This window comes from Micrasema longulum, unplaced genomic scaffold (assembly GCF_059751315.1).
Source record: "Micrasema longulum isolate JH-2025_06_02 unplaced genomic scaffold, ASM5975131v1 h1tg001131l, whole genome shotgun sequence".
In the NCBI taxonomy this organism is placed as follows: Eukaryota; Metazoa; Arthropoda; class Insecta; order Trichoptera; family Brachycentridae; genus Micrasema; species Micrasema longulum.
Genome location: NW_028278319.1, coordinates 308,051 through 321,315, shown reverse-complemented (window position 1 = coordinate 321,315; position 13,265 = coordinate 308,051). Strand labels below are relative to the sequence as shown.

General features: G+C 33.9%; 1 protein-coding gene across 2 annotated transcripts in view; it reads left to right on the top strand.

Annotated features, from left to right (window-relative positions):
* LOC148276903 (uncharacterized) overlaps positions 1-13,243 on the top strand; it is a 40,640-nt gene extending 27,397 nt beyond the window's left edge. Inside the window, exons 1-4 of one of the 2 annotated variants that reach the window (XM_088233610.1) lie at positions 58-144; positions 2,424-2,799; positions 6,512-6,760; positions 9,226-13,243. In XM_088233610.1, coding sequence (XP_088089736.1) covers positions 2,627-2,799; positions 6,512-6,760; positions 9,226-10,273 — 1,470 coding nt within the window. In that variant the 5' untranslated portion in view covers positions 58-144; positions 2,424-2,626 and the 3' untranslated portion in view covers positions 10,274-13,243. Of the gene's footprint in view, positions 1-57; positions 145-2,423; positions 2,800-6,511; positions 6,761-9,225 lie in introns of those variants that run through there. The other variant, XM_088233609.1, reaches the window with a different exon arrangement.
* The last annotated feature ends 22 nt before the right edge of the window (positions 13,244-13,265 follow it).

Here is a 13,265-nt window from a genome sequence, read left to right as displayed (position 1 = left end):
AAAAATCACATAGTTAAAAATGCTATTTTCCAGAACAATCTCGGTCTATTAGCTGAAAAATGATTTATAAATAGATTCCTCCTCGTTTATGTCTTTGGATTAAACAGAGTGTACTACTTGGTATCAAATAAACAATTTAATGAGGTGAGTTTTTCTAATAACATTTCTTTGTGGAACTGCATTTTAATTATAATAAATATACCTACGTAGTTTTATTCCACTTTTATTTTAAAAAATTTACCAGTGACCCGTTTTCGTCGTGACATCGTCAGCTGGCGACACCAGACATGGCAGACATGATATGGCAGACATGTCAGACACCAGTCTGACGATGTCGGTCACGACAAAACCCGGTCACTGGTAAAAATTTATAAATAATAAGGGAATAAAACTATATGCGTATTTTTGTTATTATAATTTAATGAGTATTATTTCTTTTAAGAATCAAACTACATAGTATAAGTGCTCTCTGGTTAGACGCGCTAGCTAGGTTCATCATCACTTCCTTTGTTTAATAGTTCATAGGGCACTGCATTGGCACACCAATCGCCGCGTATCTTGATCATTTTTGTTACACGATGGTAAGATGATCAGTCTTACGCTTCGGGTACCAGTTCAGGGACTATGGAATATTCTAGCATAAGAACATCCTTTTAAATAAGTATTTCACATCAGCATGTCGGAAATCGAATCCGAAACCTCTTGCATGGAAGGCAAACGCGCTGACCATAACACCACGAGTCTAACACAACTTTTGAAAAAAGTACTATCACGGATTTATTAGATATAAATGGGCCAATTTAGCGAAAAGAGCACTATTAAAAAAATATATGAATACAAATCAAACATTAATTTCCAATGTGATCTGATGACACCGGCACCGCTTACAAAATTATCCTTGGTCTAATTATTTTTTAATTTGACATAAAACTTAAAATTTAAGTTTTACTTTTTAATGGGAAAAATATTTTGACGTCACATGATTTAGAGAACAGGGCTGGTATTCCAAACACTCTCGCAGCCATATTATCTCGTGCATTTATATACAAAATACGCAAGAAAAACTGTTTTCTCGTGCCGCGAGAGTAGTTCCGAATAGCACCGCAGTAGTTCAATCACAAATAAATATTGACGTGCTAATAAGCGACGTAATGACAATTTCTCACCATGGTTGTTTATCGTATTTGCGATCACAATGGAATATTCATGAGCACCTAATGTTAAATGTCAAAATGTCAAATAATCCTGCTGCGCAATCACACAATTGAATTTCACCGGTGTAAATATGGAAAATATTCCAAAACTGCTATTTTTATTTATTATTTTACATGCTATTTATTGCATTTAGCCGGCGGAAGCGGTTGGCAAGCCAAATGTCAAGAAAAGCAGTCACCATAGTAATTGTAATTTAATTTTCACTCGCAATATATTGTATTATTTTTTATAGTCAACGCCGATTTTTCGCCAATGAACTGTATTTATTTACGAGGAAAAAAAACCAAACTGACATGAGCGTTGACTAAGAGATTACACATGCGTTGACTGACTGCAATAACTTAAACATGTTCATTATCGTTCACTGTGATCGCTTAAATGCTAAGCATGTTTTTAAGCACGTCGATAGTTATTTGTGATTGAGCTACTGGTGAGTGAAATGTTTTTTTCTGAAACGTCACTTCACTCTCACAGTTTCGCACTTTTTCTGGGAGAGCACTCCATTTCGCGAGGCCAGCGACCGCAAATGCGCGTTCACCGAATTTAGTGCTTTGGGCGCGTGCAGGTATAATTACTTTTCCTATCGCCATCGATGTAGCTGATCTAAGCGTAAGACCGTTGTCATCCAGTTCATCTGTGCATTGTTCTTTAAGATATTTAGGAGCAGACTTAAGCATAAACCAACAGAGTTTATATTACACCCACCGTGGAAAACATGGCCAATGCAATTTTCGAAGTAGTGAAATAATATAAACTTACTAAACTTAGATATTTCGGAAATAAGTCTTTAAAAGTAACACATTTATGTATAAGTGTGATAAGTCCTTTTGGCTTATTACGGTTATGGTATCTCCCGAGTTTCACACATCTACATCGCGTCTCTAGCTTCATTCACTCTAGGCTGAAAATAGGACAATGCAACAATACACGAGGAATATCTTGGGATGTCATATCATCACATGGACAGCTATTGATTTCTGAGAGCTAATAAGATTTGAGTCATTTCAGTCAGCCAACTCATTGCGTTTTTTCTGAAATCAACGGCACGAAAGATTGAAAGAAAAAATAGTTTTATTATCTGTTCCGTATGTTTATTTAAATATCTGTCGTTCCAGAGTTCTGTTATATTATTTTTGGAAAACTTGGTAACATCAGGATCATTTAAAGATTTTTTATATGCGCATGTTAATTTATTTTATTGCTTCTAGGAAAATATTACGTGACTCTCATCGAAGTAAAGTCTACCTGCGATGAAGCGTCCTCCGATCTCATTGTCAGTAACCCTACCAGCATCAAGAACAACAAGAGGTCTGGTCTCCATCAGCTTCGCGACCATATTGAGATCCTCTCGAAGAGTTTTGGGATCCCCGAATCGTCCATCAATTGCTTTCTCTTCTGGCCCTTCCTCACCATGTGGACAAAGGACCCCATGGGGAATAGGATCCAGAGGTGGAAGGAAGAAGGGGAGAAACACGTCTTCACGGACACCATTTCTAATCAAGATTTGTTCAATGAGTGGTACTACAAAAATGTCCTGCAGGGAAAATCAGTCGAGAAAAAATATTTTGATGCACTTTTTAAAAGGTATGTAATTTTTTTTTAATCTCTCTCTTTTTGTGTATGCAGAATACTAGTACAGTTCTGTGTGTGTTAAATGTAATAAAAACTCTGGATAAGTTTATAAAACTTGATGGCTCTCTCAGGCAAAAATCCTGAAAAAGGAAATCGATAGAGTCCACCTCGTAGTGTAGTGGTTGGTACGTTCGCCTACCATGGTTGAGGTCTTGGTTTCGAATCCTGGCAGGGCAGAAATTGGTTTTAAAGGTGGTTCTACACTGAACAATTGTGTTTCTGGAGGATCCTCTGCCTCTGACCACCCAGAGAGTCCTTTATTCAAAGCCGTTCTCTTATTGTAAATATCCGTGTTTTTACTAATGTTTGTTGTGTAAGTTATGTTTGTTGTGTTACTATAGTTTTAAGGAATTGTTTTTGTTTATTTGGATACGTTTATTTATGTATATTGCTTGTGTAAATACATATTTTTTTAAATAAAAAAAAAAAGAGGCATTGAGGAGATCCTGAGAGGTGGGGACGACGTGTTGGCCCCTGTCCATACATCCTCCTCCCTCCTCCTTAATCGGCATGGAGTTTGTATTCCTTAGGAATATTTATAATAACTTTACTCTATGTGCAGCTGACAGAGAGTGGCTTAAGGATCTCCCCTAAATGTGTTTCTGAAGCGCCAAACTGATCAAATTATCTTTTGGGTAACAAAATGGTCGAGTTATGCTGCAATAGGGAAATACCACGTTTTTTTTTACATTTTTAAAGTAAAAAGGGTCTAGTAAAAAAAATTTTTTGCTACTTATTAGTAGCAAAAGAATATTTTTAATATTATAATTTTGAATTCCCGCAAAAACGGTCATTGCATTGGCCACGCCCCTAATACATCACGATTCATGTTCATTTTTAGCTTTGTTCCAAACCGTTGAAGTTTTTTCAGAACATCGTCACGAATCTTGACGTCACAACTATCAATGTCAAACGTGTCACGTTTTTCTAGTGGCATATTTTTTATATTTTCTTTTTAAAAGTAATATATGAAAACATTTCAAATCAATATCCATATTGAATTTGAAAATACAATTAATTATTCTTCCATTTCATATATTTTTAGTGGTATTTGTAATACGTGATATTGCCTTAGTCCCCTTTGCCCCTAAGTATGTTAAGTACAGTGTATCGCATAGCATTATAATACAGTACTATATATTTACGTCGTTTTTAAAAATGTGTAATATGGATACCGATGTATGTCGTTTTTGTATTATTTTATTTCTAAATAATATATTTGATTTAAGTTATTTTTGACAATTCTTGATGGAATTTCACTATAATACATGCTTTAAATAAATTTGTCCTACTATGTTTCATTGAAATATTATGGATTGTATCTGTTTTGACTGAAGTAAGTTTAGTAAATAATATGGAAACATTTCACATTAGGAAAGCTTTAAAAAATAATGTTTCTTTGATCGAAAACCAAACAACCTTTCAATATAGCCTATTATACGATGATCCATTGTAATCTTCACTCTGTACATATTAAACTCAGGCACCTTCCTCTTTTATCAACTATTTCTCCCACAGTAAATATATATTTTTATAACAAAATCAGTGCATGTTTTTCCTAATCAGCGCATGTGCTTATTAAAATGCATGTCGTGTTGGTTTTATATTTTTGGGCAACAACTATGGTGAAGTTGTATAGTGGGTTTTGCATGTTGGTTTAATTGGTGTCCTGATGATGGGACGGGTATGTCTCGAAACCAGTAGATATAAAAATATTCAATAACATTGAATAAAATTATGATTAAAAGATGTAATAAATTCATATTAATAAGATAAAATCGGTTTTTGTCTGGTTTCAGGGACAATTAACGTGTTTTGTAATATTTGCTATTTTCTGCTTGAGTCTAAACATCCACACTAGAGTGAGTCGCTCAAAGTGAAAGGGGTCTAAAAAGTTGCATTTTGCATCACTTTGAACGAAAAGATTATTAAAAAAAATATTCTATGCTACTTTTACCCCTCAACCAAGGTTTGAAATTTATAACTCTCTGAATATTTTGTTGATTATCTGTATTGATAAAATTATTTTTTGTTAGCAAAGATATAACTTAATCACATTAAAGATTCAAACACGTTTTAAAACTACCGAAATGCAAAAAATTTACACTCCGCAAAACTGATTCCGTTGAGCGCCTGGATAATATTGATGAACACAATGGCTTATCAAAACAATGCTACTTATTTATTACAAAACAAAGTGCAACTCACGCCCTTAGATGCTTTTTTAATAAGGTTCAATGCATATTAATTAAAAATATAATTAGACTGAACTACGAAATGACAGCCGGTTTAGGGCAAACAATTTACTTTAAGCTCGGGTTGAAGGCCAAAAGTAGTATAAAATATTTTTTTTGAAATTTTTTACATTTCGAGTAATCCAAAAGGCAACTTTTTAGACCCCTTTCATTTTAAAATTGGAAAAAAAACTATCGGCCCACCCTTATACAAACGTCTTAAATTTTTCAATTTTTCCTTACTATGGATTTAAATTAATGCAAATGAGACTATTCCGAATTAATTGCTAGGGAACATGTAAAAATATTAATTTTCTTAAAACACAACGAGTTTATCTTGAATTGGAGGCACACAAATTATGAATGAAAATTGAAATGAAAATCGAATTATCTATAAATAGAATAGATAATTTTATACTGTATTAATATTTGTTCTGTTTGAATCACTAATTGTACATATTTATCGGGCATACAGTATCTACACGTATTGCAAAGACATGGTTCTTACAACAAAAGTTTTATGATAGGTTCGCGATAAGTGTAGATAAGATTAGATTCATTAATTAACTGATTACATTTTTGCAAACTATAAAAAAAATAAAAATAATACCATCAAGCGTATTGACATAAGAAAATAAAGTACCAGTGAAAGCACTCCCTTCACATACCTGAAAGCTGTTTTAAATACCGGAGGCATAACTATCGGTTTCGTTCATAACAAAAACATTTTTTTTGTCATAAAATCAAAGTTACTTTGAAAAATTTCATGTTCTGCGATTTTCCAAACACATTTTTGAATTTTAGTCATAGAATTAGGCATAGTCCAGAAACCGCATACGCACATCAAACAGAAGGCGACTCAACTACTCATAAATTAGTAGGTTTACGTTTTGACCCATAAGTTTCTTTGTAGATGTCGCTTAGTACGCAACTCCTGATTTGAATTCAAGTATGCCGTGTTGTGTCCTTTAAAAAAAAAAAAAAAATGTTTTCATTTATTATAATCATACTTCCTTATAAAATTTGATTTATCTTGTAGTATTTATTTGCTTTGATTTTTTAATGGTGTCCATTTTATATATTTCAGCGCCTCTTTTTTCCCCAAAACTTTAAAAATTATCTCTAGCTTGGTAAAGTTTTGCTTTGTGTACATTATTATTTTTTTATTTAGAAAGGTTGAAATACATGAGTTATTTCAATAAATAGACATAGGTTATTTACCAATCAAATAAAAATTAATAAAAAGCATAAAAACCAATTACAGGCTTTTTTATAATAAGAAGGTGGTTTTGATGATAACTGCAATATTTTTATGTAACAGATAATTTAGATGCGCCTATATTTATTGCACAAATGCAGCATCCGGTTTAGAGAAGGACATTATGATGCTGATATTTTAAAAGCAAACGAAACAGTGTGTTTTCTTTCAGGTTCATTATAATGAGTTGCGGAATCTTCGTGAACGAGATCCACAGCGGGATGCTGGCCTTACTCTCTCAGGAACAAGTGAACCTCTTGTACAGAAAGCCATTGAACTTGGAAGCGCCTACCATCGTCCACGGAGCAGCTGGTACGGGGAAAACCCTCTTGGTTCTGCACAAGCTGCAGCAGCTTCACCAGTGCGGACTCCTAAATGAGAGGAACAGGGCCCTTTACATCTGCTACTGGCCTGGGATCAGGTGAATTTAAAATGAGACATTTAATCAATACGCACAAAAACCCACGAGGTTCACGAATTCGCGAAATGAAGTGGAATGGGGTAATAGAAAGATGGTGGTATTTTTATTTTCAATAAATAAACATGTTCATATCTTAAAATTTCAAATTTTCATTTTTTATTTTATAATTTTTTTGTTGGTTTTTTTTTATACCTTCATAAACATTGAAAACAAAAAATTGACATGATAATCGACTGAAATTGCTGAATTTTTTAAATTTATTATTATTTTTTTTTAAATTTATGATTTACCCAAATATTTCATTTTGAGGGCTATTTTTTAACGAGTCGTACGACAAATTAGAAAATGGGAATCAAGTTGGGGTAGAGTGGGATTCGAACCACGGACCTGTGAGCAGCGAGTCCGAGATACTAGCCACGGGACCACAACCCGAATCGACATTTTCATCCGTTGTAAATTTATTTTGTTTAATTTAGAAAAAAATATATAATCAGACAGGGCTAGGTCTGAACTGTAGGGAAGGTGGTTTTATTATTTGGAAGCCATATTTGTAGAAGCAGTCAATGTAATATTGATCTTGTGCACAGGCGCGTTGTCTTGGAGAAACAGGACACATTTGGTCAATTTTCCGTGCGTTTTATCCTTCAAAGCTTCTTATAACTACTCTAGTAGATTGACGTATGTGATTTCGTATAGTGACATCATTTTCTGTGTAGTCAATCAACAGGATACCTTCTATATTCCAAAAACAGCAGCCGTGACCTTTCGAGCTGATTGAGATACCATGAACTTTTTAGGGGACGGTGAGCCCTTTTTATGCTATTGTATGAAATGTTGATTCTATTCAGGCTTTAACGATGAACTCGCATTTTATCTTCCGTAACAATCTGATCGAAAACATTATGCTTATTGTCTCTGCAGGCAGAGGACGAAAAAGTCGCAGGAACTATCAACGCTCTGTCGCTTTTAAAGCATTCTCAGCACCCATCTTGCGCTGACCTTTGACATACCAAGATGGCGATGTAGAATTCTCAAAATAGATTAACATGATACTTCTTCTATTTTTGCTGGCTCCAAACTGGCACGCTCCGTAATAAAATTTTCAACAACAAACTATCACGCCGTTTCCCCGTAAGGGCATGCAGAGAGAATAGAACGCCACATCATTCTATCTTTGCATGCAAATCTCGCTTCTTCTACATTCATACATCTTCTCATGCACGCGCGCCGATTATTCCGACTTTTGATATGTCCATCTTCAAATATTTGTTGGATTTGGTCATGCCATGTCTTTCTCGATCTACCTCTATTTCTGCATCCATCAACATTCGCATTGTAAATATTCTTAGCCGTTCTTTCGGTGTCCATTTGTTCTACATGTCCAAACCAGCGCAGAGCTCCTTTCTTGAATTTGTCGATAATGCTTGTCTCAGCCTTACATAAGGTACGGACCTCAACATTTGTTCATCTATGGTACATAGTTTTACCACACGTTCGCCTGAAGCATCGCATTTCGACAGCATTCAGCCTGCTTTCATCCCTTTTTTTCCAAGTCCATAATTTTTTTAGCTTTTTCAATTTCAACAAAGTTTGATGAAGTGGCTTTAACAGGCCGTTCAAGGTGGAGGTGGTCTTCAACTGACTCTGCCATATCTGAAAAGACTATACTATTTAAAAATCATGTTTTTTTTCAAAACAAGAGTCCCTATATACTGCTGACATCTCTTTTAAAATGATATTCTGTGATTTATACGCTGCGATTGGTATACTAATGCAGTGTCCTATGCACCATTAGGTGCGTCAAGAGAATTATGATGTTTGAATGAACACCCGGGCTAAAGGGGTTGAGAAACGCGTCGATATCATCATATGAATCATTATGAGTATGAGGTGATCTAGTTTTAGTTTATTTTTGCAAAATGTATGATGTTTAAATAAATGAAATGAAATTAAACACTACTTTGAGGCAACTAATTTCAAGTGAAGAAATTAGATGATAGAAATTAGTTGACTCAAATCAGTGTTCGATTTAATATTAAAATTACAGTATAAAGTTTTACAAAATAAACTCCAAAACAGTAAATAACGTAAAATTGCCATGTAATATGTGATATTTCATAAATATCCTTTTGTTTGAGTATCAAAAAACATATTCATATTTTTATAAGACGTATTTCCTCTATAATATCTATGTATTTGTGTATAAAATAATTTATTCAAAACATTGTATTTATTATTTAAAAAAAAAAAAAAAACTATTTATTAACCACACGTTTGCCCTCTTCAGGGTTATTTAACAACCAAACTTGTCGGTTGTATAAATAAATAAAGTGGTTCATAAAACAAAGTCATTTTATTTATCATAAATATTTTATTTAACAATGATCCGCAAAGTTAGTGCTACAAACATCCCAAATATCATACATTATATTCAAATTATAACTTACCACGTGTGATTTTTTCAGGGCTGATTTCCATAGTAAACTCAAAAAGCTCAATATTTCTCAGTACGTGGACAGCAGTAGATTTTTCATCAGCCAAGAGGGTTTTCTTCAAAACGACGCTCGCAAGTACAGACATATATTTATGGACGAATGTGAAGCTATTTGTCTCGCTTTAGCTGAAAACATCATAACTGAAACATTTGAAAACATCAAAAAATCCAGACTCACAGAAGCAGATGAAATTTACGAATCTAACCTGATTAACTTTACAGGGTACAACTGTTTCGATGCCGATAGATGCGGGATCAAAAATGCTTCGAGGAGGGTGTATGGAGAAATGTGGTTCTTGGTAGACATCAATCAGGCAGCTCTGTTTCTGCCAAAGTACTCTCCCATCATATTGAAAAACCCTCAAATCGTTTTATCAAAAGTGATCAGAAACACCAGGTCGATATTCAAAGTTTTCAGCCAATTTTACCGGAATCCGATCCCAGCTGCGTCGCAACTCGCCGATCTTTACTTGCATAAAATGGACATCGGCCACAGTATAAATGGACCGCCCATTTTTTGGGTCAATTCTGATAAAGTAGATATTCCAGCGGATATTAAAAATACTGGTCAAGGCCGTACGTTCTTTGGGACAATCAAAGTTGTAGTTGATTTGTGCTCAACGAAGGGTATAAAACCGAATGATTTGTGCGTCATTCCTTTCTTCGTGACGAATGCTTACTTGCCGGAAAACATCAATCCCGTGATCTCTTCGTACTACGTTACCGATGGTTACCGACCAATGAGTACCGCCAATGTCGAAGAGTTCTTGGGCGACTGTGATCCTAACGTATTCCTGGTCCCGTGGGTGCTGCGCGTGAAGGGGCTCGAGTTCAAAGTCGTGGTGATCGCTATCGAGCAGGAGGATTTCGAATGCCTAGATCCGGAAGATCGAAGGAAGATTTACATCATGGCGTCCAGATGCACTTGTTTACTGATTCTAGTTAGCCCCGAGGTTGTGAAACAGTCCATAGATACCTATAATCTTATACAAATTTACTCATTTGGTATCGACTTGTGAACATATTTAAATAAATTGTTATGTATAATTTTTTATATTTAAAAAATCGACGATTAGACATATTTACTATTAGTACTTCTACCGTTAATGGACATTTTTAGACTCGTACCAAGTGTCTAATTATTGATTTTTAAAATTCCACATGAAACGCAATGGTGTATTTATAAGTGACGAGGTTTTCAAAGATTTATCGACAAAAAAAATGGTTACCATACTTAGGTATTAGCGACAAACTGTGTAAAAACACTAAATATAAAATGTAATTTGTACTTATTTATAATATTTTAGAGATTGCTTTTATTGTACCTACCTATATTTTTTAATGTTTACGCAAGTATTATACTTATTTATAAAATTATTTATTATTTAAATAATATAATGTTTATTATGGTCTATGACTTCGCTATTCTTAGGAGATAACAATTTCCATTCCTCGAGCACATCACTCTTCAGCAATTATTTTTCTGTTCGAGGTCCCAGACTTTGGGATGGGCTACTTTTTCATGCAAACAATTCACCTACCTTGGCCACTTTTAACAAGACCTGAAACATTATTATGTATCCTCAAAACCCTAAACTCCCTTAATATTAAAAAAAAAATATTCCTTCTCTTTCCTGGATTCTATTCTTGTTCCTTCCAAACTTATTAGCTGATCCCACATTCTTCATCATTTAATGTGAATAATTTAAGTATTCTTATTATTTAAGTTTAAATGTGCAGGCTTTATCTCCCCACTTGAAAACAGCTGTTATTTGAAATTAACATTATGTGTGAATAAACATATTTTTGACGTTTTTTTATTTGTTTTTAAAGTGCAAATTTTGACCAATTATTTATTTGTCCAGTCTGTTTTTTGGTTGGCTTGAAGATATTGCTTTTACCAATAAGTCCATGTATTTTTGTACTTTTGAATATATAAATATTATGTTCACAATCAAACAAACAAACAAACAAACCATCACGCCGTTTCTCCGTAGAGGTAGGCAGAGAGGATAGAACGCCATAACACTCTATCTTGGCATACAGACCTCGCTTCCTCTACATTCATACATCTTCTCATGTACGCACGCCGATTATTCCAACTTTTGACATGTCCATCTTCAAGTATTTGATGGACTTGATCGTGCCATGTCTTTCTCGGTCTTCCCCGTTTTCTGTATCCATCAACATTTGCATCGTAGATCCTTTTAGCCGTTCTTTCGCTGTCCATTCGCTCTACATATCCAAACCAACGCAGCACCCCTTTCTTGATTCTGTCGATAATGCATGTGTCAGCCTTACACACTTCACGGATCTCGACATATGTGCACCTATCAGACATCGTTTTACCACACATTCGCCTGAGGGATCGCATTTCGACAGCATTCAGCCTACTTTCATCATCATTTGTCCAATTCCATACTTCGCTCCCATACATTAGAGTTGGCACTAGAACTCCGTTGTGAACTGCTAGTTTAGCCTCCTGCGATAAACATCTGTTTGCCAAAGTAGATTTCAGTGCACCGTTCACCCTGTTCCCGGCACTCGCTCTCCTTTCAATATCTTTCTCGGCCTTTCCGTCCCTAGTAAACATACTTCCCAGTTACACAAATTCTTTTGTCTGATTCAGAATATCTCCGTTCACACTGATCTCACATTTAGTTATATTTTCATCCCTTTCGAAAACCATCACTTTTGATTCATCAATATTCATAAACAAATCGCTTTTATTGAATACATCGTAGACTTTTGTTATCAAGAATTGCAGATCAAAATATAATATTTTTAAAATCTTTAAAAAAAACGGTCGGTTCTTGGTTGAACACAGCTATTTTATCAAAAGTTTGTATGAACAATGGAGGTTTTTAAGTCATTGAAACAAAAAATAAATATCATTTTCGATCACAATAAGACGCAAAAATAATTATCAATCTAAAATTTGTATTACCCAGAAAATAGTACAAGACCTTTGGCCGTTTTATTTGCTATTTTACACCGGGTAGTTTCCCAGGGATAAAAAATCCGCGTAAGCATGCGCAGTACTTAGATGTTTTCGATGTCATGACAGGTAACGGGCAGTTTCACAGTTTACAAAACGAGTCATCGTGTTGTGCTTTTAAATGTTGATTTTAAATTTGTAATTTTTTAAATATGAATGATCGATGAAACATCGGCGGTTATTACAACACCACAAATAATGCTTATTTTATTTTACCTTATTAAAAATCAGTATATCTAGAAAAAAAGGCAAGCGTGAAGCCAAAAGTGTAGTGAATCAAATAAATCTGAGAAGCGTAAAATCTTATTTTTTAACCCTTGTTTGAGGGAAGTTCCGACGTATTTTTATCAAAAATGTTAATGACTACCAATAAATACTACAAAAATACCAAAATAATGAAAAAAAAAAAAGTTCTGAATGCTTGAAAGTCAAATTTTTGAAAAATCTCAATAAAGTATAAAAATTTACATATCTCCCAAACTATAAAACTTTAGCCAACGAAAGTAAGGTCAAAAAATTGGCAATCGACCTCCTCTATATACAAATTTGCTATGGCGGGTTCAGTTCCAGTCACCCTGTATATGCACTGTTATATTCTATGCATAGTTTTAAAATATATTTTTTACATGTACGTAAAATATATCATTGACTTAAGAAGTTTAGTTACTGCTGATTATAAATATTGCAACGGGAGAATATTATTTTGATTTTATATTGAGATATATTGTTTAAATTCTCAAACTAAATGTGGGTAGCTTAGATTATAGGGTGACCATGGTTTCAAGGTTAATTGTATTTCCATCCATTAAAATAATTTAAGAAATAATTATAATTATATATTGATTAGGCTACATTTTTATAACATAACATGAAATATTAAAAATATATTTTCTGTATTAAAATTAATACAAAATTTATTCTAAGTATTGGATCTCAGTATTATTTTTGTGCATGTCTGTAATAAAGATAATAAAATATGCATTTTTTCAAACATGTTTTTTTATTCATGGAAA